Consider the following 26,810-nt stretch of genomic DNA (forward strand, 5'->3'; position numbering starts at 1 on the left):
TACCCAGTGCTTGTATAAATAAATAAAAAAAAATCTTTAAAAAAATAAAAATAAAAACAAGTACAAGTAGCCATTGATATTTTAAAGTTTGAAAACTACACTTTTTTTAGCAGACACTTCACCAGGGACTCCTGTACTCTTGGGAAACTGCACTGAGGTCGGGTCTTGGGAGCAGAGGAGCCATTGTTTTTAGGAACTGCTCCAAAATAGAAGCCATCGCTTAGTTCATCCAGAACAGTCTCCGCAGGATCGACTTTGAAACTTTTTCCTTCTCTGGGAAAACAGTATTGGAATTTTGCCTCAAGTTGATAATTAACACAACGTGACAGAAAGACAGATCCTTTGAATGTATTTTCACTTCCATCTTTATTTTAAAAGTGAAGTGTGAGGTAGAAACTGGAGTAGGAAGTGGGAGGGGCAGGTGCTGAGCACCGTTTCCAGGAGGGATTCTTTAACAACAGTAGGTACTTTCTAGTCCAAAGTCAGGTCCTGGAGATGCTGAGAATGTGGGGGAAGCTGTGGTTTCAAGAACCAGAGACTTAGTTAACAGATAGGAGCCTGCAGTTGAAGGATCAGCAGGGATGGAATGGAAGAGGGCCAAGTCTCTCCGTCCTTGGGATAACGGGCTTTCCCTCAGCTTCTGTCCCCAGGGTCCCCCCTAGGCTCCAGGACCCATGCTTGGCTGAGCCCTGGGGGAGCCAGAGAAGGAAGTTTGGTTGCAGTGCCTGCTCCCCCTCGAGTAAAGCCAAGTGGAGATGGCCCCCCGCGCTGGAGAAGAGCTCTGGCAGCTGTGGTCAGAGAGCTAATTTAGAAGGATCGGGAACTCTGTAGTGCCCTGAGGGTGCTTCCTTCTCTCTTATCTGCTGGAACTTATGTTAGTTTCCTCTGGCTGCTCTAACAACTTACCACAAACTTGATGATTTAAACAATACACAGTTCTCCTCTAAAAATGGCGGGGGTCAGACATCAAATCGGCTTCTGCGGGTTAGAGTATAGGTGTCGGCAGGGCTGCTGCTTTTAGAGGCTCAAGAGGAGAAATGGTTTCCTTACACATTTTCTGGCTTCTAGAGCCCTCCTGCACTCCTTCGCTCACTCTCCCTTGCTCATATCACTTCCACCTCTTGCTTTCATCTCACTTGTTCTACTTGGGCTTTCTTGGCTACCCCGTAGAGTCCTGTGATTACGTGTAGGGCCCACCTGGGTAATGATGGTCTCTAGATCCCTCAGTCAATCAAATGCACAAATTCTCTTTGCCGTAGATGGCAACATTCATAGGTTCCAGGGGTCAGTATGTGATGATCTATGAGGAACATTGGCCAAACTACCTTAGGGCAGAAGAGACTTACCTAAATAGTGAGGAACAATTTCTGGATGAAAGATAGGAATTCATACTCTCCACTTGAGTCCAGTGAGGGTGTGCCACAGCACCAGATCTTGGGAGCTGGGCGAGCCTGACCTGTCCCCAGACCTTCCAGAAGATGGGGTGCTCCCTGGCATGTCCCAGGTCTTAGTGAGACTGCACACTGTGGGGGCAGCCCTCCCTGGAGGTGGCTTTCCAGGTGCTGGAAGCAGGGGTGTGAGCTGCTGGAACTGCTGAAGGAGGACACCATCTTCACCACCTGTGATTGGCAGCTTTGATTCTATAGCTTTGTGTCCTCTCAGATCAGCTGTGTTCCCCCACACTGGAACATCTGCCCTGACAGTTTCCCAGCAGAGTGAGAGCTGGAGCAGCCTGGGCACAGGGGGCCTGGCAGACCTGGCGCTATGGCACTTTCACTTTGGAAACATACTCCTAAAGAGTGAGTTTCTCCAGTGACCTTTGCAAAGAGAAGAGCAGCATCTGGTTTAAAATCTGGCATCTGGGCCTCCCTGGTGGCACAAGGGGTTAAGCACTGCACTATGAAGCAGTCCGCAGCCTCTGCAGCACAAGTTCGATCCCCGGCCAGGGAGCAACTCATATGGCGCAGCAGACCTCTCCTGTCTCTCCCACTGCTCCCCTCAGCAGTGTATTTCAGTCAATCTGCCTGTTCTGTTCCCCACTCTGTCTCTGGCGAATCCTCTTAACCCCCACATCTTTGGCCTGTACCCCAGCTGTTGTGTGCGTAAATAAATAAATAAATATCTTTTAAAAAAAAAATCAGGATCTGCTTCCTCCCTCCCATGTACTAAGGTGCTTTCGGTGACACGAGGGGGTAATGTGGGTGCATTTCACTTTTAGTGGGTTTGAATCAGTGCCCGTTGGGCCCCTGTGGGCCTCCGGGAGCCAGGGCCCTCCTGACAGAGGAAGAGAGGGGGCCACGAGACAGAGGAACAGTCCCGCTCTACCTGGGCCCATTATAGGCATCCGAGTACTTTCTTTTCTATTCTTCCCACCCGAGCTTCTAGAGGGGGCCAACACAGGGCCCTTTTCCACCCCAGGTGGCAGAGTCCAGCTTCTGATTGGCTAAATACTTGCCTAAGGAGAATATTGGAGGCTGGACGTGATCTGGGATTCTCGGTACAGCCCTCATCTTACCACCAAGGCTCCTTGGCACTGTCTCTGCCATGATCAGCACATGAACCAGAGCTTGTAAGGGGCCAGTGTCTGCTCTGCAGGACGTGTTTAACTGCTGTCATAGTCAGTACCCCCACATTTAGAGCCTGTGTTACAGGGTATATATCTCTCCCCCTCCACTAGTTTAGAAATTTCTCGAGGACAAGAATATTTCCTTATTTAACTCTTTTTCATCTCTTGGAGTCTAGGCAGGACCTGGCATGTGGTTGGTATGACAAAGTAATATCACCCCCACTCGCCCCTCCCCACACACACAGTGTATGTAGTTTGGGTGCTTATGTACTGCTGTTAGGACTTTTTGAGGTCTGTGAGGCCTCACCTCTATGATAGGGGACATAGGTAATGAGTGGTCCCTGCTACTGCTGGCCATCCTGAGACATCCTGTTGCTTCTCCCTTGCTTTGCTATCTTGGACCTTGCTCTATGGAGTTCAAATGTGGTTGAGGACTCCTTCCCAGGCCATGACAACGCAGGCCTCTGCCTGCGGGAGTAAAGGCAACCAGGCCAGCCCCATAGAGTACCCAAACAGAGGATCCTGGGACAGCCACATTTAGCAACCCTTGCAAGTTACTCTGAACTTGATTTTTGAATGCTGTTCTCAGACTGTAGGCTTGCAGTGCTATGGGGCATGAAGGCCAGGGTACATCCCTAGAATGAGCCCAGCAAGTCTGGAACCCTGAGACACATAAAGCAGGCACCACTGCAACCAGCTGGATTTCCAAAGTAGCAGGAGCTCTTGGGATAAGAACTGAACAAGCAGGCCTCCCTGGTGGCACAAGGGGTTAAGTCTCAGCACTATGAAGCTATCAACAGCCACTGCAGCACGAGTTCCATCCCAGCCAGGGAGCTGACCCACATGACGCAGCAGACCTCTCCTGTCTCGCCTACTGCTCCCCTCGGCAGTGTATTTCAGTAGATCTGCCTGTTCTGCTCCCCACTCTGTCTCTGGTGAATCCTCTCACCTCTCCACACCTCTGGCCCACACCCCAGCATAAATAAATAAATCTTTAAAAATAAAAGAAAGAACTGAGTCAGTGACTCTAGTTGCTCTATCCCATGGGGAGATTCTCTCTCCTCTACCCAGGGTGGAAGAATCGGGGTATAATTTTATTAAAGGATCTAGTTTCCTTAAGTTAGGTACCCAAGAAATCTTTACTACATCAATTGCTACTCTTCTCCTTGCAGCTGTAGCTCTGTTGAGTTATGGGTTAAATCAGCCTTGATGGGTTAGCATGAGCACCGTCCCACTCTTCATCACATGGTATTTAAGGGAAATAGCATTCCAGGATCCAAACAAGTGATTGGCAAGTGAGGCTTGTGAATACAGGCTGTTCACCAGCCGTGGACCTGCCACTTCCTAGCCTGAAGCAGCAGCGTGTGTGTTTCTGTGTAAGGACTTCCTTCAGCTGTAACCTGTTTTCCATCTTGAACAGTAAGGGTGAGTTTGCCAAGCATCCTCTGCTTCCCTGCATTACCTCAGCTTGTGACTTTACAAAATCCAATCCAAGCCAGGCAGGGTCAGCCACGGGACTCTAAGCAGGGAAGGGCCTAACCACATCTGCATCTCAGAAAAGATCACTCAGAGAGAGTGGGTGAGGAGAAACCTGTCACCAGTCAGATTGTTGCAAAGGTCCCAGGGAGGAGGGCTGGTGGCGTGGGCCAGGATGACGGCTGAACAGATGGGATTAGAGCCTGGGCCTGGTAACTGGGGGGTGCGGGAGGAAACGCTGAGGTCGGTGTCCACGTTTCTGGTGTTCTTGAAGTGACACCAAAGCACTCAATTGGAGGAAGGAACCCTGAGCTCTTCTTTTAGGAAACCATGAAAATGCTGTGAAGACTTCCGGAGAACTGCCATCCTCGCTGATAGTTCAAGTGTGTTCTTAAAATATCTGCTCTTGGCAGAGTAGAAGTCTGTGTAGGAAGAGTCACATGGTGCCTCTTATTCCATGTTCGTTCCCCAAAGTGTGTTTATTTAGAAATTATGTGGTTTATGCATTTTTATCTAGAGAGGTTTCTTGGGGTCGTTTGTTAATATTTTTCCATTTATAAGGTTTTATGCCCAAGGAAATCCCTGGTTAAAGAACAGGTAACTGAAAAGATTTCCTGTCCAGTCATACTCTCAGAGGAATTCAAATTGTATAGTTAGAAACTGTAGGCTGTCAATGGTGGCATTTTAATGTGTGTATTTCCACCTGAATGTATTAAACTATTAGCTAGTTGATACAAACCGAGTCTTCTATATTCCTCGATTTTCTCTATCCTTTTAAATGAAGCAACACCTTGCAAACCAAAACAAATCCCATACAGTATTAAATCACTCATTTAATAGTCACAAAACGATGATTACTAGAAAGGAATGACACAACATACGATTAGATGACATTTTCAAGGTTAATCTGAAAATACCTGTCTGTGCTTTAATCCGAATGCTGCGAGCATAAACTCTTTGCTTCACCCTTCTCCTGCTAAAAACAAAACAAAGTGGGAGAATTGCTATGTTTGAAAACTGGGAACAAGGACAGCAGGCCTCTTGCCATACAACATTAATCCAAGGTGAGATTTTCTTTGTCTTAAAATTCTTGAGGTAAGAATTCAGAGTTCATATGATTCATACTAAAGCTGTTTCCATTATTCAGCCTGGAGAGAGGAGTACAGTGTGTCCTGTTTATATGATGAAAATAAATTTCTCTGGGCCTGTCATTTGCTCTTTTGTCCCGTCTGGTTGCTATCCCACGATTGGAAGGCTTGTTTATCCATGTGAAAAAGGAATGTGGAAGAGTTACAAAGTCCAGGGTTGACATTTGAGAGACTGAAAAACAGTGGGGTGTGACCCAGTGCCAGCAGCTTTTACTAATACTCACGAGCCATGCCCTGAGGAATGATCATGGTGGGTAACACGTAAAGCGTCCTGCGACTCATGTTGCTCTTCTGCCTCCATAACTGCAAAATAATGACAAAAGTAAATATTTGGGGCCAGGTTTATTTTGGTCAAATGAGTTCCAGTCTGGTTTCTAAAATTAGGAATTCTGCGGGATGCACGTGGTTCAGGGCATCCTGCCAGATAACTTTGTCTCGGGGATGTACAGTTCTCTTATTTGTCGTTGCTTGCCTGGAAATAAGCATTGAAATCCTCTCTCCTGTCTGTCCAGCTTGCAGACCCATTGCTAAGAGTGGGAAGGCTCTACCCAACTAATTTTGGTAGAGACCCCAGAGTGACCTCTGCTTAGGGGAGGATCTGAGCCCGCTGTCAGCCTCGTATGGTGGCAGACAAGGCTTCCAAGGCCAGCTCTCAACCTGCCCCTGGGTCTCTTCAAAGTATTCACTGACCCCCACCACCGCCAATCTCTTCAAGTTAAAAGCCCTCCCCTCTCTGCCTTTACCTGTGCCACTAGCCAAATTGGCCTCCTCGCTGCCCTTCTAACACACCACTTGCTTCCCTTGTAACTTTCCATTTCTCCCGGATAAACATCCCTCCTCCATACCCCTCTGTCCGTCCTTCCGGGCTCAGCTGCCGGGCCTCCCCTGGGAAACGGCCCTGCCCACAGAAAGCCTTGGCCGCCACTGTGAATACTTCCTGCAGCATTCACCCTTGTCCCTTCCCTCGTGCCTAATGCAAGAGGGGTACTCAGGAAACATTTCTGTTTAGTATCCTCTTGGTGTAAGGTTTCCCCTCCTGGAAGCTGTCCTTATCTTATAACAGGCTGCCCTGCCCCTGCTGGTCCTGGGCTTGTCTTTCTCAAGCTCCACCAGACTCAGTTCTTTCTGCTGTCACCCCACACCTCCAGCTGGGGCTGTGTTGAGGTGAAGTGGGGGCCTGCTTCATAGGGGCTTGACTTCATCCAGCTTATGGGTAGACTTGGAGCAAGCAGGCCAGGTTCAAGGGTATAAAACCTGTGCGCTGCAGAGGGCCCCACGCTTGATTTAATGCTTTGCTGTTACTGTATTGTCTTGAAGTTCTTGGGTTCACGGGGACTCTACTCATAAGTTAAATCCAGGCACTCTTTGAGAAACCTCCTATTTCAGTGACCTCTGTGACCCCCCAGCTTTGAAAGTCACATAATCCGGTGAGATGTCTCAGTATCTTTCCTGATGGACCTAGGGGGCTGACTTAGGAATGTCACTTCCCCTCATGGCAGGTCACTGGTCTGAGAGGATGGTATGGAAGGGCCCTCTGATCAACAGAACTCTCTTGGCAGAATAACAGGGAGTCCAGACATCTTGGTCTTGCCTGATACACTTGGGCACTCATGGTTTGCAGAGGCATAGTTTGATCGGTTGCAAAACAGAGGTAGGAAATGAAGACTTGCTAACAGACATGAACTTTTTTTTTTCTTGAGGCAACATTAGTTTAGGATGGTATATATGATTTAGAGCAATGTTGTGTAAGATTCAGTTTATTACCACGCCAGCCCCACCAGCAGGGTACCCATAGTCCTACCCGGTAATCTATCATCCACAATCCCTCCCTAGTCTGATCATCCCTTTCCCCCTCTGATAACCTCAGTTCTACAGTCAAATTTCTAGATTTGTTGTTGGTTTATCTGGCCCTTTGTTTTGTTTCTCTATGTTGCACTTGTAAGTGACATCTGGTTTTTGTGTTTCTCCTTCTGACTTACTTCACTTAGCATGATCCCCTCCCTCCAGTTCCATTCATGCTGTCACAAAAGGCAAGAGTTTATCTTTTTTTTATAAATGACAAATACTCCATTGTATGTATCTAGCACATCTTCAGACATGAGCTTTTTAAGATGTTTTTGTTTTTGACCTAAGGAAATGTCAGTGCTTTGAAGAGGATTGAGGACTCCTGAGACATTATTTGAGCTGATTGTTCCATATTTCAGTTTTGAATCAATATTTGGTATGCTTGGATAGAGAACAAAATGTAAATATGTTTACACTTTAATTAAAAAACCGCTGTCAAAGTAGAATAACCTGGGTGAACTGGCTAGCTATTTAAACTAGTAATTCTAATTAAATATATTGGGAAATGTTTGACGCAATAATAGATTTTGGCGGAATTTTATTAATGAATTGTGGGTTTGTCCACAAGAATAAGAAACAATGCAAAACATTTACAGTGGTGAGCTCCAGGAGTGAGCCAGCCTCACCACAAAACACTCTCAGACTGGAGGAGAGAGAAAGATGCCGTGGTGTGTTCATGTAAACAGTGGACACAGCTGTCTCAGCATATGTGTGTGTTTTTAACTTCTTTCCACAGTGTTTTATAGTTTTCAGTGTACAAGCCTTTCACCTTCTTGGTTAAGTTTATTCTAGGAGTATTTGGTTCTTTTTGATCTTATTGAAAATGAATTGTTCTCTTAATTTCTTTTTCAGATTTTTTAAAGTAGATAGAAATGCAGCCAATTTTTATAGATTGTTTCATATCCACAAGTTTTCATTCATTTATTTATTTCTAAATAAGTGTGTATGTGCGTGTGTGTGCACGCATGCGTGAAATTCTCTCCGTATAAGACCATGTCATCTGCTTAGTAGGATAATTTTACTAATTCCTTTCCTGTGTGGATGTCTTTTATTTCTTTTCCTTCCCTGATTGCTCAGGCTAGGACTTCCTGCACTATGTTGAAGTAGTGAGGGTAGGCACACTTGCCTTGCTCCTCATCTTAGAGGAAAAGCTTTCACTTTGAGAATGTTGTTAACTATGGGCGTTTTATATATAGGCTTTATTGTGTTGAGATGATTTTCTTTTATCCCTAATTTTTGATGGTTTTATATAACAGGGAAGTGAATTTTGTCAAATGCTTTTTCTGTATCTGTTGATCATCATTGGTTTTTATCTTGGACTCTCTTGACATGGTGGAACACATTGATTGGTTTTTGTATGTTGAACCATTCTTGCATCCCAGGGATAAGTCCCCCTAGCCATATGATATGATCCTTTCAGTGTGCTATGGTGTTTGGTGTGCTAGTATTTTTTGAGGATTTTTTTTTTTTGTCTATTCGTCAGGGATGTTGGTCTGGTTTTGCTTTCTTAGAGCATCCTTATCTGACTTTGGTGTCAGGCTGTTGGCCTCATAAAATGAGTTTGAAGCATTCTCTTCTCTTTAATTTTTTGAAGAATTTGAGAAGAATGGATATTCTTTAAATGTTTGATTCTCCAGTGAAGCATCTGTCATTGGACTTTGCTGGGAGACTTTTGGTTCTTGATTCAGTCTCCTTATTCATTATTGGGCTATTCAAACTTTCTGTTTTCTTCTTAACTCAGTTTTGGTCATGACTCAGGTTGTATGTTTCTAGGAATTTGTCCATTTCTTATAGGTTATCTGATTTATTGGCATGTAATTGTTCTCAATTCCCTTGTGATACTTTTTATTTCCATTACATCAGTTGTAATGTCTGCTCTTTAATTTCTGATTTTACGTATTTGAATCTCCCGTCTTTCTGTTAGTCTAATTTGTCAATTTTGTTCATTTTTTCAAAAACGTTTCATTTTGATTTTTTTCTATTATTTTTCTATTTGCTGTTTTGTTTCTGCTCCAACCATTATCATCTCCTTCCTAAGTCCAAAATTCCTAAGTCCAAACTTAGTTTGCTGTTCTTGTTCTAATTCCTTGAAGTATAAAGTTAGACCATTTATTTAAGATCTTTCTTCTTTTTTAATGTAGGTATTTACCATTATAAACTTTCCTCTTTGTAGTACTTTCACTTTATCCCATAGGTTTTGGTAGGTCATGTTTTCATTTGAGTCAAATGAAAATATCTTTTGGTTTGTTCTTTCACCCAGTCGTTATTTAAGAAAATGTTGTTTAATTCCTGTGATTGTTTAATATCTCTGAGTTTTCTAGTTCTTCTTACACTGTTGATATCTAGTTTCATTCCATTGTGGTCAGAAAAGATACTTGGTATGATTACATCTAAAATTTGTTAAGACTGGATTTTGACCTAATTGTGCTCTATCCTGGGGAATGTTTGTGTGTCCTTAGGAAGAGTATGTGTTGTGCTGCTTTTGGGCAGAATGTTCTATCTTTGTTTTTTTGGTCCATTTGGCCTATAGTATTATCCAAGTCCTTTGTTTCTTTGTCTTTTCTCTTTCTCTACTCATTGTTAAAATTTTTACTATCATCGTGTTGTTTATTTCTTCAGTTTGCTATCCACATTTGCTGTAGATGTGTGCATACTCTGATGTTGGGTCCATATATTTTATAATTATTTTATCTTCCTAGCGAATTGGTCCTTTTACCATTAGGTAATGTTCTTCTTTGCGTTTGTGACAATTTTTAATTTAAAATCTATTTCATCTGATATAATAGCCCCTTACTTTTTTGGTTACTATTTGCATGGAATATCTTTTCCATCCACTCACTTTCTTCCTATATATGTTCTTACATCTAAAGTAAGTCTCTTGTACACAAATAGTTGGATCTTATTTTCCATCCATTCACCACTTAACTTATTTTGATTGGAGAATTCAATCTATTTGCATTTGTAGTAATTACTGATAGGGAAAAGACTTCCTGTTGCATTTTGTTAATTTTCTGTCTTGTAACTTTTTTATTCTCCTTTTCCTTTCTTAGTTGTCTTCCTTGTGTCTTTTTAGTGATTTTTTTTTTACTAGTGACATGTCTTTATTCCCCCCTCTCTCTCATTCTCACTCTTGCACACACACTCTCTCTCTCTCCCTCTAATCCCCATCAATTAGTGGTGTGTGTGTGTGTGTGTGTGTGCGCGTGCGTGCGTGCGTGTTCTATAGGTTTTTTTATTGTGGGTACCGTGGAACTTACATAAAATACCTTATAGGTATAACAGCCTATTTTAAGCTGATGATCTAGGCCACTTTTAATCTTGGCACAGTTTTTAGGAATATGGTAGAACAAATGCATTTTTATTCTTTTTCGTTTTAACTTTCCTTTAATTACTTTAATGGAATTAACTAGAATTGGTAGATATATATTTTATGAGCCTAATGCAACTAAATCCCAGTGGTATATTTTTTAGAACTTGATAAAGTGATTCTGACATTCATCTGGAAGCATAAAGTGTTAGACTATCCAAAAAAATTTTTTAAATAAAAGGGGTACTTCACTATTAAATATAAAGCAATAAATCTGCTGTATCAAAGCTGTGTGTTACTGGTATAAGCAGAGACATGGACTGGACTGGAGAGTAATGGAATGGGATGCCCACATCAGTATATGAAGATTAGAAGTAATGCTAAATAAATACTATTAGGTGATATTTGTTAATCTTTGGGGGGAAAGAATAGATTCATAGATCCTACTGTATACCAGAATACATTCTAAACACTTGAAAGATTTGCTTTGAAAGAGAGTTACTTTACAAAATAATTAGAAGAATATAGAAGGGAATGTTTTATTAAGGTGGGAAGTACTCATCTTTAAAAGATTGTTAGATTTGACTTGTTAAAAACATAAAGTAACCAGTATAAACAAAAGTAAAGGGCTGAAAACTAAGACAAATTCTAGCACACAGAACAGTCCAAACATTATGTCTGTAATACATGTCTCAATATACATGGCAAGGAAATACACATGGCAAAGAAAAGATAGAAAATAGGCCTCCCATATCTTATTTCTATCTTTATATATACACAGATACATATATGTATGTTTGTGTTTATGTATATATGTGTTTGTGTCTATGTGTGTGTATATACACACATATATGTAGTTGTTGTTGTTCACACGAGTCTCAAAAGAAGAAATAGAAATGGCCAAAAGCATATGAAGGTTGTAGAACTTGGATGGCAATCAAAGAAATGCAAACTAAAACAACAGTGTTGCCATTTTACTGTTCAGATTGGTAAAGGCTTTTTGTAGTTTCTTTATTGGCGGAGCCTTTGTGTGGTACTCCCATGGATAGGAGTGCACATTGACACTGCCTCTCAGTGACAGATTGTCCATAGGTATCAAGAGACTTGACATCTTTTTCAAATATTCTGGTCCCAGCAATTGCACTTTCTAGGACTTTCTTCTAAAGAGATAATCAGCCATGCACATACAGATTATGTACTGTATGCTCACTGCAGTATTATGTTTGGTGTGTTTACTTTTTACTTATAATGCGTGATATACAATACGGTCTTATTATTTTAATACGTGATCATTTTAATACATGATACAAAATTCAAAGGATACAGAAAAATGAAAAATCATTCTTCCTTCCTCCCAGTTCTGTCTCCATTTCTGTCTTGTGAGGCAACCAATTCTTCCAGAAATACTCTTTGTGCGTATAAGCATGTGCACATGCTTACACTTTTTATTTTGTTAACTTGTTTACTTTTGTATTTGGAGGTGGGTGGTAGCATGCTGTATGTACTATCTCTACCCTGATTTTCTCATTTAATTTACCTCAGAATATGCTTCACTATCAGTGAGCATTTTAATGCAGGCCTTGAAAGCACAGACTACTTGAGTTTAAATAAACTCTAGTACTTACTATGTCATCTTGGGCATGTTTCTTAACTGCTATGGGCCTTAGTTTCCTCATCTATAAAGTGAATCTAATAATAATTTTTATGTATTAGTAATATTTCTGGAATGATTAAGTGAGTCAGTGTACGTACAGTATATAAAACAGCACCTGCCACATCTTACATAAGTGTTAGCTATTATCAGTATATATGGAACTGCAGCTTTCTTTTTAACAACCGCATAATATTCCATATCAGGGATTATAGTATACCTTATCCAATAATATGGACAGCTAGATTTTCTCAGGAGTCTATTAAAAATTGCAGCATTTGTTATGACACATTTTTTTAAAGGGAAAAACATCAATGTCCAAAGTTAATTATGGTACAGTATACAGTACTGCCAATCAAAATAAGGTGTGGAAGGGTAGCTGATGATATGTGAAAATATTTTCATGTATTTTATTAAGTATAAAAGTATTTTCTCATTATACATGAAAAAGAAAAGATTTTTTTCATTATATATGATGTAGATTGTAGAAACTGAGAAACGACAGAAAAGCATATAGAGAAATAACAAACCTAGTCCTACAATCCAGACATAGCCATACTTTACTTAATATATTGGTGAATTTTACATGATTTCTCTTTCTGAAATGTACACTAATTATTTCATAGGAAGCAGGTGCTGCCATCTTTGCTAAAAATGGCAGGAAACTGTGAGTTGGGTTCTCCATATGAAGGATTGGCCTTATGTGGGTGGCATAGATTAAAACTGCTTAGAGGAGAGAGGCTTGCTGTGGGGAAGAGGGCTTCTCAGGAAAAAGTGGTGCTGCCTGGGACAAGCTTTCTCGAAGAATCACGGAAGCTGTTCCTTTTTAATATATCAGTCATGTTCATTGTTCTCAGTTTCTGTTCATACATTCATTCATTCATTAAATATCTATTATGACAGGCCTATTTTGTATCAGCATGTTTCTAGGTGTTAGGGAATCAGACATGAGCAAGGTAGATTCCATGTCTTATGTGCCCCTGCAGCCTACCTTCCAGAGCTTATCCAGAAGCACATCACAAAATTACAGGCACGGAGCATGCACAGCATCTGAAATACTCACCTGACCCTGACTACAGACACTTGTCCATGTGTCTTCACAATGGCCGCTTCATGTGGCCACCAGTGTCCTTGCACGTGCTGTGCACTGATCTAATTGAGCTTTCCAACTCTCTTGGATATACAGTTGTTTGCATGTGACCTCCCTGGCCTTTGACACATTACTCCTCTGCTTTTCAAGTGAATTCTTTCAGTTTACAGAATTACCAGCAAGCGACATGTAAATTAATGCGTCTGTGCCATTAAAACCTTATCACAATGGGCTGTTTTTACTTTTGTCATTTCTGTTCATTTAATAGGAACAATCCTCACACCTCATTGTTTAAACAGTCATTTATTTGATTACTGTTAAATTTTAACCTTTACTTCCTCTAATGCATTATCTGTTTAAATCCTTTATTCTGTTACTTATTTTGGCTCTTGATGTGAAAAACAGATTGTATAGTGATAGTTAAGAGCTCAGATTCTAGACTCACCCACACCTGGTTTTTTATATTCAGCTCTGTGACTTGAGAGTGGGTGACCTCAGGTACGGGAGTATGGCAGTGAGGAAGGACATTCCCAGCAGAGGAATTCTCTTGGGAAACTGAGTCACAAGGAGCTTGGTGGCCTGCGTACATTTGGGACACCACTATGTCCAGCTTCATCTGATCGAGCTGCCATGAGTACCGTTGGTTCATTTTGGAATTTTCAAAGTGTGGCATGAAGGAAGATAGCCCACAACCTCACATTCAGTTTCTCCCTGGAAATAAAACCCAAAAGAGTACAGAGCAGGGCCTTACTGGTGGCATAAGGGTTAAGATGCAACCTATGAAGCTATCCGTAGCCACTGCAGCACAAGTTCGATCTCCAGCCAGGGAGCTACCCACATGGCAAAGCAGACCTCTCCTGACTCTCCTGCCATTCCCCTCAGCAGTTTATTTCAGTCAATCTGCCTGTTCTGTTCCCCACTCTGTCTCTGGTGTATCCTCTAACACCCACCCCACCCCCATCCTCTGGCCTGTACTCCAGCTCTTGTATGCATAAATAAATAAATCTTTGAAAAAACAAACAACAACAAAAAAAAAGAGTATAGAACATGTGTGGTAGCATGCATCTGAAGCCTGCAGTCTGTACCCCTGAATCATATACAGGGTTGTAAACCACTGTTACCTCAATTTCAAAATAAAAGGTATTGGGGGTGAAGGGTGGACCCCTGCTGTCAGGCTGCCCTGACTCTTATCCCCAGCACGTTGGCTGCATAGTTGTGTGTGCTCCAAGTCTCCATTTCTCTCTGGATAATGGAGCAGTCATGTCCTTGCCGCACCATGAAGGCCAGAGGTGATTGATGTCAAGATGATTGCACAAACGAGGCAATCAGCTAATGTAGGCTGTGCAAGCCAACAGTGAACAGGGGAGATGCATCCTGGAAGGAGGAGATTAGAGCTCCTCCTGCCCAGCCTTTAACCATCAGCCCTTGATCCTCCCCCTGGATTTCTCATGTGAAACAAGGAGAAAAATTCTCATAGGAGAATGAAGGAGAAAGAGGAGGCGTGTATATGAGCTGGAGAAGCCACTGCTGGTGACAGGCCTCAGTGGGAAAATGAGCTCTCAAAGGTATGCTGTTTTCAGAGTGACAAATGGAATTCCCTGGAGAAATTTACTGCTTGGAAATAGGATAGGACTGATGGGGTATCTCAAAAGGTAACTCTTTTTTGAAGGAGAAAAGGATTTTGGATTCTCAGCAGCCACATCTGCTTTTGAGCTCTGCAGTCTGTGCCCTGGCTTCTCCCCACCCCCACTCCTATCGCCTCCCTTTTATTCAAACAGAGGAAAGTTGTGTTTGTTGACCACTCTTTTAGGGTGGGAAAGGAATGTAATGTATGCATAGACTGCCCAGAATTTCCTGTTAGACACCCATTCCAAACCTCGGCCCTGGGATGCATTCCAGAGATTGCAGCCTGATCCTAGAAGAGAAGAAGTGGTGCATTCATTTAAATCCCCCCCCACCTTAAAAAAGGTGTTTAGCTTTTTCCATGGTAATGTAGTTGTGAATTCGGCTGTGTGGCCTCTTCAGAGTTGTAATGTGCTCTGACATCCCCACGTGTGAAGAAATTTCCACACCTTGAGAAATTACAAGGTGTGCAGTTTTGCAGTTTTAACAGCATCGGCGTCCGTGCTGGTACTTGGCACAGGGCTTGTTTTTAAAGTTCTGCTGTGTATACTTGGACAGTATAATCTACTATGGAATGCTTTCTTAATACTGCTCTTGTGACTAGAAAGAAGCTGGTTTGAGGGCAGGGTTAGGTGCTTGGACACATTAACAGTAGACCTCATGTGCTGTAGGTTTCTCCTAGAAACTCTGTCATGTGGGTCTTTGGCTTTCTGGCCCCAGTGCCAGCATGTAGGTTGGCTTGGCACTGGGGAAGTGAAAGGCAGACCTTTTTTGTTTTCTGTAGCTGCCAATATGTAATTTCTTCACTTGGGAGGAACCTGAATGATTGGGGGTACAGTCATAGTGAATAGCAAGCATTTCCACCTACGATCACCTTCTCTCATCTTCATCCTGAGCTGCTCATACTTGGATTGTGGGAGTTCTTGGTGAGATTAGCTGAAGGACAGATGGGTGGAGGTATTCACACAGCGGAGTGTGCAGAACTCTGAATCTGTGTAGACCCCAGAGGTTTTGGTCCTGAAGCTAGGGATTCAGAATTGTCCCGAAGCCTCCCCCTGTCTGGAATCTGAGTCAGAGTGCAAGAATTATAAAAGGGCAGTAGTTTTGTGGCATCAGCAGATACTGCACTAATTAAGAAATGCTGGATATTCAGGGTCAGCATTTCAGTTTCTGGATACAAAAGGGAAACAGATCTGTGTAAGAGTATGATTAGAGATTAGAAATGCCCCCTCTCAGCCTGTTCATACAAACTGGTTGTGGTTTCAGTCATGACTTCCATCTGTTAGCACAAACACAGGTGGATAGCTCTTTAGACCCATTTCTTACTCCATAGAAGATTCAAACCCACCGTCGGCTTTGGTGAGCACATCTCTCTAACCCTATTGCATACAAGACTTTCGAGAGAAGGCCTGAGTCTTAGGTTTTATTTTAAGCTTCACATGTGGAATTGCTTTTTACTTCTATGTTTCGTTTCTATTATTATTATTATTATTATTATTATTATTTTATTATTATTATATGAAGAGACCCATTGGATAGGAGGTAAAGTTTTAAAGAGCTGCTTCAAGTTCTAAGTTTAGAATTCACATAACCAGAAACAAAATAGGCCTGCCTACGTGTTTCCTCAGAAAGCCAAGCTGTTTTTGTGAGGACTGTTGTTTAGATTATTAGCTGACTTCTGAGTATTCACAGGGAGGCTCTGCACTGTACCTAAACCAATCATAATTTTTTGCTGCTATATCTTAAGCTGCTGCTAGATTCTTTTTCCAAAACAAACATACATGTTTTGCTGCTTCCACATAATATCTTATGGGATAATTATTATTTTTCCCAGATTACTGGATGGCTCAGGTAGGTGAAGCCACACCACTTACTTATATTTAAAGTCATTTTATAAATAAGAAATACCACACTAGGCTCTTAAACACAAAATGGTGTACATCTCTGCTTTATAAATATCCTGCAAATCTTGATGCAGGTTAGTCTGCATTAGTCACAATTTAAAATTTACACTCAGCAGTTCCAGCTACAGAAGTGAAACAGTGACACGTGTGTTACAAACCTGGTCACGTCAGTCCCTATTTCCATAAAATCAGTTCGTACTCATCATCTTCATCTCATACTCCTTACCTCTGCTCTTTTTTTCCTTGTCACTCCTTTGATTTTTCAAATACCTTGTGTACTCCCTATCAGACCCTTTCACTTTGCTGTTTCCCCACCTCGTGCCCCCTCCAACAATTTTATAAAACTCTCAGCTCAGCTCTACATCAAAAGCTAGGCTGTGTGCCCTTATATGGGCCCCAGCAGTGCCCTGTGCTGCCCTGTCATAACAGGCCTCATACCGGAGAATTACCCAGTGTCTCTCCCACGAGGCAGGAGTGTGACGAGGTAGGGACAGTCCTTTGTGGTTCATCAGTATTTCTTCACTGCCTAGTCTAAGAGCTTAGGTTTTTACAGATACTCCTTTCTATTGTAAATAACATAAATTCACTCCTTCATGGCTTAAAAGAAAAAGATTTTTTTTTTCTCTTACGTAACTGAAAATAGAAGGCTTCAGTGAAACTAAGTCTTTAGATGATGTTGTCAGAGGTCTGTTTCCCTATCTCATCTACATTTTCTCAGTTCTCGTTTAACAAGGTAGTTCTCACTTGGTGACAAGATGCCCGCAAGTGGCCCCATGCTCACCTCCTACCAGCTTAGCAAACCCAGCAAAAACAGAACAACTTTTCGCCTTCTAATAGCTGTAGTATAAATCCTGAGGCACACTGTCCTTGGCCAAGGTCAGATCATGTGCCCATCCCTAAGTCAATCGTATGACTCTGTGACAAATTGGAAAAATGAAACATGATGGACAAATTCTCAGAATTGTACAAACTTCCAAGATTATATCAGGAAAAAATAGAAATTTTCAGCAGACTAGTTATAAGCAGGGCAGTTGAAACAGTAATCAAAACTCTCTCAACAAACAAAAATCCTGGAGCTCTACCAAACCTTTGAAGATGAACTAGTGTCTGTCCTTTTCAAACTCTTTCCAAAAATTGAAGAGGAAAGCTTCCAAATACATTTATAGGACCAACATTGCCCAAAAGCAGACAGGATATCACCCAACTCATAAAGTGAGTTCCTTTATTATCCCCATTTTACAGATAAGGAAACTAAAGCACAGAGAAGTCACATAACGCTCCTGGGCCCTATGGCATTGCTGGTTCAGTCTGCGTCTGGACTTAAGCAAGCTGACTTAGCCATGCTCATGATCACCAGAGTCTACTCACTTGTTGGGTCTTACCTAGGTTAGTCATGCCAGTAATTAATCATAGGATGCAAAGTCAGCAGCAGACCAGCAAGTCCAGAAGCTATCATAATGGTCCTGGGAGAAAATGATGGGGGCCTCAACTGGGATATGGCAAGGGCAAGAAATTGGGGATAGATTGAGGGGCTGTCTTGATATCAAAACTAGCAACTTAATGAGAGGGAGAAAGGAAGACATTTTAAATAGGAAAATGGGGCCTCCCTGGTGGCGCAAGGGGTTAAGATGCAGCACTCTGAAGCTGTTTGCAGCCACTGAAGTATGAGTTCGATCCCTGGCCAGGGAGCTCACCCACATGGTGCAGCAGACCTCCTGTCTCGCCCGCTGCTCCCCTCAGCAGTGTATTTCAGTGAATCCACCTGTTCTGTTCCCTACTCTGTCTCTAGTGAATCCTCTCACCCTCCACACCTCTGGCCTGTACCCCAGCTCTTGTATAAATAAATAAATAAATCTTTTTTAAAAAAATAAAGTAGGAAATGGGTGCTCTGGGTAAAGAAAAGAGAAGATGAGCCCCATGTGGACATGCTAAGTGAGAGGCTCCTCCTTACATCAAAAGATGTCTAGCAGACAAGTGGCTTAACTGGCCTGGAAGTTCGGAGAGAGATCAGGAATAGACACAGGGCAGTCCCGCATCCGTCCACTTGGGAGTTCAGTGTTAGCTAAGGAACAAACCACTTCCACTGCGCTGGGCGTCCTCCCAGAGGTGGCCTTTGGACCAGACTCTAAAGACGGGAATGTTCTTCATTGAGAATTGGGGATATCGGAGAGGAGGAGTGGGAAGTGGGGTGTCAAGAGTGATGAGGAGTCTTCCATAGAGGAAACCAGAGACTGAGGTGTAGGTGTGGATAAGAGCAGGAAGGTTACCAGGGAAAAGCTACAGAAAACTTTGGAATGACTTTTGATGACTTTTTCAAATCTGATAGAAAATGAAAGTCTTCACGAAATGTTTTATACTGACATTTCAAAATTCAGTTCAAAATTGCTGCTTCCCCCTTTACTCCTCCAAAGTATTCTTAAAACCAGTGTTAACAGAGGATGTGTGTGTAAGCCATCTTTAATATCCTGCTGTAGGCTTCTGATAAAGAACTTGTTCCTGGATACCCAGGCCTCCAGGAGACCTGTCATATGTGTCTTTTTTTTTTAAGATTTATTTTATTTATACAAGAACCGAGGTACAGGCCAGATGCGTGGAAGTGTGAGAGGATTCACCAGAGACAGAGTGGGGAACAGAACAGGCAGACTGATGAAATACACTGCTGAGGGGAGCAGCGGGCAAGACAGGAGAGGTCTGCCGCACCATGTGGGTTGCTCCGTGGCTGGCGGGGATCGAACCAGCCACTGCAGTGGCTGTGGACAGCTTCACAGCGCTGCGTTCAACCACCTGCGCCACCAGGGAGGCCCTCATATGTGTCTTATCAGTATCAACCACCAAAAGGGCACATGAGGACAGGTGGTGAGAGGCAAAACCTTAATTAACAGCAGAGAAGAAGCAGGACCACATATGGGTATGCAGGGAGGGATTGTGGTCAAGCGGGACTACCACATGCAGAAGCCAATGAAAGCTTCTACCAGGAAAAGAACACTTGCTTGCTGCCTTGTTTCCATGTAGGCCACCTCTGGTTTTCAGGTTGGGGGGGAATGCTCTGTCTTGGCGATGCGGCAGACCACAAGCAGGTGCAGGCCTCACTAATAGTGACATTCAATTGCTGCAAAACATAAAACGCTCTTCTTGCCTGGTTTTCTCATAGACATGGAGTAGAAAAGCATAGGAGTCAGTCTGAAGGTTTAGAAGTAGGATATGGCTTCTCCTGAGCTTCACAAAGTTGCTGAAAGAAAGTGTAACAAGACTATTTGGTTTCCCCTATCATTGGAGCATTATTATAATTATCATGAAACATTTTTGGAAAATATCGGAGGAAAAAATGTCAACAGCCATCATCCATCCTTACTGTTAACATCTCGGTCTGTTTTTGCCAAGCTTTTCTCTATATTCTCTATATCTTTTTCAATTTGTTTTGCACAGTTAGGTTCAAGTCAGATACACAATTATATATCTAGGTTCTCTTTTTTAATGTTGGAGTGTAAACATCTGTCCATTAAACTATGGATTTTAAATACCAACAAAAACCCTTCACCAGACAGTTTTATGAGTAAATCAAGGGCCTCCTGAAGTGTAGCTGGAAAACTGGCAGCAGCTGGCGTGGAAGGCCATAGAGCTTTTAGCCCGAGAGTCCTTCAGGAACAAATCAGTCCTGAGGGTGAGGTGAGGCTGAGGCTGGTCTTGAACTAGCCTGATTTTAAGAGTACCAGACCTACCCCGGAAGGATCAGAGAAGCCACCAGCCTCCTGGCCATTTCTGAAGGCCCTGGAACTGATCTTATTTTGCAGGAAGGCTGTGGGCCTTCCCACAGTCCAGCCTGTAGAAGTAAGAGCACTGCAGCTGCCTCACCTTCACACACAGGAGGGACAACCCAAGTGAGCTGCCTTCTCCGCCTCGGGGTGTTGGCTCCCGACTGACTCAGGCTAACTTAGTGACTCCCACAGCTCTATTTGTGACTTGTGCTTGGAAAGTAATCAGATGGTGAAAGTTATAAGTAGCTCACAGGCTCCAGGTTTAGGATTTTTAGCATATAAATTTTTTTGTTAATTAGTCGTTATGGGGAAGATGTAGGTGATCTGAGGATGAAAATAAGATCTTAAGAAGGTGTCTTTCACAGGGCTGTCGACTTGCCTAGCCTAGGTTTTGACTTCCCAGTGTCTCTGAGATGTCAACAAATTGCTGCTTACTTGCAAAGGAATGTACTGTGAGCTGGGGAAGAGCCCATTAGTTCTTCCTCTGACTAAATTATTTGAGTGTGATGTAAAAACCAAAACACCCAAAGTAACAAGACAATTTAACCAATCATTTTTATTAAATGAGTTTACTGCAATGTTTTTCTCTTTATTTGGCACATTCCCTTCTCCTCTATTTGACCTAAGTTATTGCAAGATTGTGCTAACATGGCACATGAGGAAAGCATACACCTCGGATACGAGCCAACTGGGTTTGAGTTCTGGCACAGAGTGACTGGATGTATCTCCTCAGCAATAAGATAAAAGCAATGACAGCGCTCTCGGGTAGTGATGAGGACTAGAGATGAGGGTTGTAAACCACTGGCCATCACTAAACAGTCATTATCACTTCCCACCCCTCTGCTTGGAAGGCCTCTGGGTCTGGCATGTGGGGTCTGAAATAAGAAGAGTCATACCCTGTCACTTGCACCCAGAGATTCACAGGGAAGATTAAAAGAGCCGGCACTTCCAGGGATGTATGGCTCCAAAGCTCATCCGTGTTGAATGAAGATCCTAAAATCCTACTTACTGGGCCATTTGCCCAAACCCAGGCTAGAGATCATCCATGCCTGTGGAGTAGCTGGCAAAACTTTCCAATCCTTTTCCATAATTTCCATCTGAATGCATTTGGTTTTGCTGCTGGATGAAGAGCACCCTCAACTTTTAACAACTGTTTTGTGATCTCTTGTGAGGTACAAATCAGTCAACTTTAATATAAAAAGTGATCATGTCAGAGTTGCTCTTTGGGAAAGATAAACTGACAGTTATCATGAGTACTGAAGTCATTTCCTACGTTGGGGTTTCCCCGTTCATTCTGAGCAAGGTCCCTTCCCTATGGCCTCTGCTCAGAGCACTGAGCATGGCTGACCCACCCAGATGCGCGCGCGGTATGTGGTGGGACAGCCCTGGCTGCATTCCCAGGCACAATGCTGCTGCCCCTCCAAGTTGTCATTCTTCTCCCAGAGGTGTGTTTCCTACTTCTTACCTTTCATTTCTGACTTGTGGCAGTTTGTCTTGAGCCCTGGGTAAACACAAAGCATCCATCACTCCCTCTGGAACTTTTGTCCAGGACAAGCCAGGGAATGAGTCCATGGCACAGAATGGACCTGGGTCTCGTGAAGATGGACTTTTCCCTGGTCAACCCTGCTCAGGCCGAGTATGGAGTATGCGTGTTCTCCGCCCCACAACCCCTCCTGTTTGTGTTCATTGTAATGGGAGCCCTCACCTCTGAGCTCTCATTGATCTCATGACAAAAGGCAGTGTTTAAGAAGGGGGGACTCCTTTGTGGTCATACATATCTCATGTCTTAACCCATGAATTTAGTCCTTTCCATGGTGACCAAGGAGTAGGTCTGAGAACCAAGTTTCAGAGTAACTCTTAATACCCTTAGGAGAAATTCTTCTCTGAGTGTCCAGTCTGATTAGTGCCTGAAAGGATATTTGTTTTGTAGGAGTGTTTAGGGCAGGATCAGAAGGCTGCACCTGCTGGGTTCAGGACTGCGGGTGGTGCCTGACTCGGCAAGATTGGTCTCCACTGACCAGCTGGCCTGTAGGATTCAGATGTTAAATTAACAGTCTTTTAGAGTGACTTCCTAGGGCCCCTCATCTTATTGTGAGTTGGTCTCCTGGAATCAAGGCTCTGGGGAGCAACAACACTTGGGGTTTTCATGCTGCCTTAACAGAATACATGCTGCAGTTGGCCACATTGTGCTCTCTTTTTCTTCCCAGCATCCCAGTGCAACGTCAGCTTAAAAAAGCAGAGGAGCCGCAGCATCCTGAGTTCTTTCTTCTGCTGCTTCCGTGATTATAATGTGGAGGCCACGCCCGTCAGCAGCCCCAGTGTGCTTCCGCCACTGGTGGAGGAGAACGGTGGGCTTCAGAAGGTCAGTGCTGATGGAACTGGGCACTCAGCAAAACTGCAGGAACAGCACATTTGGCCCATCCTTGATCAATATCCTTAATAAGGGTCTATGACAATATGTGTGCCACAGCCATTTAATTAAAGAGTTGAAATAACCAAAAAAGTCATTTTTGTTGTTCAAGAGTTATCTCAGTCCTTCCCATTTAGCAACTGAAGAATATATTTCATGAGAGTTGGAAACCTCATTTCGTATTTTATAACATTCTCTGTTGGGACGTTGACATGAAATGCAAGACCCAGTGGCAAAGAAGTGGAAATACAAATGCAAAACCAGAGCCACAGAAAAGAGACAACCATAAATAGAAATGGATTCGAATGCCTTGCTTAATAACAGACATATTTGTTACATATTTTCTGTGTATTAAGTGAAAATTTTTAAGTCAGGTTGTCATAACAGGCAAAAAAATTCTGCTCACATGCTGACACACATTTCCTGATAAACAAAGTGACTCAGAACAGTTAAAGGCAAAGGAATACACAAAGACATCACACAAATATAGGCAAGAAGAAAGCAGAGGTAACAGTATTGAGCTCAGTTAAAATTGAATTTTGAGTAAAAATCACTGAAATAAGAAATGAGGAGTATTCATTATGCAGATAGTAGAGATTTAGGACACAAAAATCATGAAACTTTTGTGTCCCAAATATTGTGAACAAAGAACATTAATAGGCATTACACAAAATAAGATATACAGTTGATTAGTAAACATTAAAAAATGTTCGATGGTTAATCATCAAAGAAATGCAAACTAAAAATACTCTTTGCTATATATTAAAATATAAAAGATATTTTTAAAAATAATATTTGGGGGCCTCCCCGGTGGCGCAGCGGTTGAGCGCTGGGTTGCGAAGCTGCCCGTGGCCTCTGCGGCGCCGGTTCGATCCCCGGCTGCTCCCCTGCCACGGCGGAGGGTCCCGCATGGCGCGCAGACCTCTCCTGCTGCCCGCTGCTCCCCTCAGCAGTGTACTTCGGTCCTTCTGCCTGCTCTGCTCCCCTCTCTGGCTCTGGTGAATTCTCTCACCCTCCCGCGCTTCTGACTGTACCCAGTGCATGTATAAACAAAACAAACAAACAAACCAGCAAGCAAATAAATAAAGCATGCCTCTATTAAAAAAAAAAAAAAAAAATAATATTTGGGCTTGGCATGGAGTAGCAAGAGACGAGGAAGATAAAAATCTGTTATGTAACAGTGTTAATTGGTAACACCTTTCTGTAGGTGTTACTAATATTGACATAATTAGGGACATGCAAATATTTAGCCATAAGATACTACCCATAGATAAAGATGTAAAACTGAGGCAACTTGATGATCAAAAATAGACAGTAAAAGACCAGGAGAGGGCCTCCCTAGTGGCGCAACAGTTGAGCGCTGGGTTGCGAAGCTGCCCGCAGCCTCTGCAGCGCCGGTTCGATCCCCGGCTGCTCCCGGCCACTGGAGGAGGGTCCCGCATGGCGCGCAGACCAATCCTGCTGCCCACTGCTCCCCTCAGCAGTGTACCTTGGTCCTTCAGCCTGCTCTGCTCCCTGCTCTGGCTCTGGTGAATTCTCTCACCCTCCCACGGTTCTGACTGTACCCAGTGCTTGTATAAATAAATAAATAAATCTAAAAAAAAGACCAGTAGAATAATCATACAAGCAAACAGTACATCGCTGCTAGAAATGATGTGTTGTATATATTACTGATTTAGAGAAAGATTCACAATATGACACTTAGAGCAAAAAAACTACAATATTGTAGGTGAATGTGTCTATAGTACATATAGTCATATTCACATGAACACAGGCATTTATAGAGGATGATAATGACCCCAAAAAAACCTTTTTTTTGCTGTTTCCAATATTTACAAAATAAATTTTAATTATTTTTTTGAGTAGAAAATAAATTAGTTTAAAATACATATGGATGTAAGGAAGAGGATTCTGGGAAGATGACTTTCTCATCTCAGACTCTGACCATTTTTAACTCCCCTTTGGATAAACCCAGGTGAGCCTGCTGCAGAGCCTGGAAAGTACACCAATGACTCCAGTTTCCCTGACGCCTCCCGGGGAAAGAGCATTCAGTACTCATTCTCTCTGGTCCTCAATGAATAATGGGGAAACCACCAACAGACAGTGCTTATCTCTTAAAGACCTAGGACAGATTTGAAACATATGAGCTGTAGAGGCCAAGAGGCACCTGTGGGCCTCCTTGGAAAGGTGCCTGGTGCCCACTTGTGTGTGGCCATTGGAGGAGCTGCACTGATAAGCTGTTTTTAGGTCCTGGCCCTCGAGGAGCCCAGTTGCACAGGAACTCTCTTCATATCTTTGTGGCTTGCCAGTTTGGGCTCTGCTGGACCATGAAAAATAGACAACTCAGGAAATGCTATTTCAGGAAATGAATTGTAGACCTTAAATGACTTCTAGCACTTAGAAAGAAATCCCATGGCCACCCTCTGTATTTTCTAAATATAAAAATTCAGTAAATTGAGGAAAAGGAGAATAAGATGATCACTACTGAGCAATGAATTAATGTTCTGGAAGAGCAAATGGAAAAAAAGGTCTTACGGTGCAGACCAGAAGCACAGAGATGGTAATAGTGGCAGAGAAAAGAGATACTTAGGACACCTAACATGAAAGTAAATAGAAGTTCCAGCAAGAAAAGTGATAGAAGAAATTTTTCTTGAGCTGGGAAAAAAAACAAACTTGAATGTGCAGATTGAAGGGTTTAGCAAGCCTACTGCAAGATTAGACAAGTAGGGGGACACCACTTGATATATGCTCTTGAAGTTCTGGAATTTAAGGATAAAGAGAAAATCTTGCAAATTACCAAAACCAGTTATTTTCAAATAAATGAGAATTATACTAGTACCAGTTTCATCAGCAACTCTGGAAGCAAGAAGGCTATGAAAAATTGTTGCAGGCTAGTGGGAGAAAGGGATTACAAACCAAAAATTCTATATGTGACTGAAATGCCATTTATCTACTAAGGCAAAAGCAGTACATTTTCACATAGGTAATGATTCAGAGAAAGGGTAAGACTGATATTCAGGGCCTCCCCGGTGGCGCAGCGGTTGAGCGCTGGGTTGCGAAGCTCCCCACGGCCTCTGCGGCGCCAGTTCGATCCCCGGCTGCTCCCCGGCCACAGGAGGAGGGTCCCACATGGCGCGCAGACCTCTCCTGCCGCCCGCTGCTCCCCTCAGCAGTGTACTTCAGTCCTTCTGCCTGCTCTGCTCCCTGCTCTGGCTCTGGTGAATTCTCTCACCCTCCCGCGCTTCTGACTGTACCCAGTGCTTGTATAAACAAACAAATAAATAAATACATGGAAAAAAAAGATTTATTAAAAAAAAAAAAAAAATATTTAAAAAAAAAAAAAAAGACTGATACTCAGTTACAATATAATTATAGAAAATATAGGAATAAATATGACTTAGGAATAGAACTGTAACAAATAGCACAATTAGAAAATTAAGGAATGAAAAAAAAGAACAAATAGCATAATAAATAGTAAACCTAACATAAAGAGCAGGCATAAAACCAAGTTCAATAAACTAAATCCCTCCTAACAAAAGATCAAGACTATCAGATTGGCTTGACAAATTTGTCTGTGTGCTGTTCCAAGAAAATACATGTATCAGATTGGAATGATTTTGGCAGCTGGTAAAAGAAAACTGACAAATAATAGCTTAAACAAATAGGGGATTATTTTTCTCACATAAAAAGTCCATGTCTGGTAGTTCCTGGGGTTGGCTGAGATGCCCCATGAGGCCATTAGGGACCCTCCTTGTTTCTGCTCTTCTGTCTTTACCTCTGTCTGCTCTACCCTCCTTGGCATGTTTGCCTTCGTCTTGTGGTTTATTGTCTCAAAGTCACAGGCTTCAGACATCAGATCTACATTTTGAGGCAAGAAGAGAGGGAGGAGTTGCACTCACCATGTCTGTCCCGTTCCTGGAAAGTCTGTGCTTTCACAGAAAATCCTAGGAACCTTCTGTTTGCCTATTGACTAGAACTTTGTCACATAGCTACCCTCCAGCAGCACGGAGGGCCTGAAAAACAGAGAATTTAGAC

General features: G+C 42.6%; 1 protein-coding gene across 2 annotated transcripts in view; it reads left to right on the forward strand.

The window, feature by feature from the left end:
• Positions 1 to 26,810, forward strand: part of CTDSPL (CTD small phosphatase like) — a 113,597-nt gene that overhangs the window by 58,315 nt on the left and 28,472 nt on the right. For both annotated transcript variants that reach the window (XM_037526490.2, XM_037526499.2), the window contains exon 2: positions 22,573 to 22,727. In XM_037526490.2, the coding sequence (XP_037382387.1) occupies positions 22,573 to 22,727 (155 nt within the window). The remainder of the gene's footprint in view (positions 1 to 22,572; positions 22,728 to 26,810) is intronic.

This window comes from Talpa occidentalis, unplaced genomic scaffold, assembly GCF_014898055.3.
Source record: "Talpa occidentalis isolate TD23 unplaced genomic scaffold, MPIMG_talOcc4v2.1 talOcc4.10, whole genome shotgun sequence".
Taxonomy (NCBI): domain Eukaryota; kingdom Metazoa; phylum Chordata; class Mammalia; order Eulipotyphla; family Talpidae; genus Talpa; species Talpa occidentalis.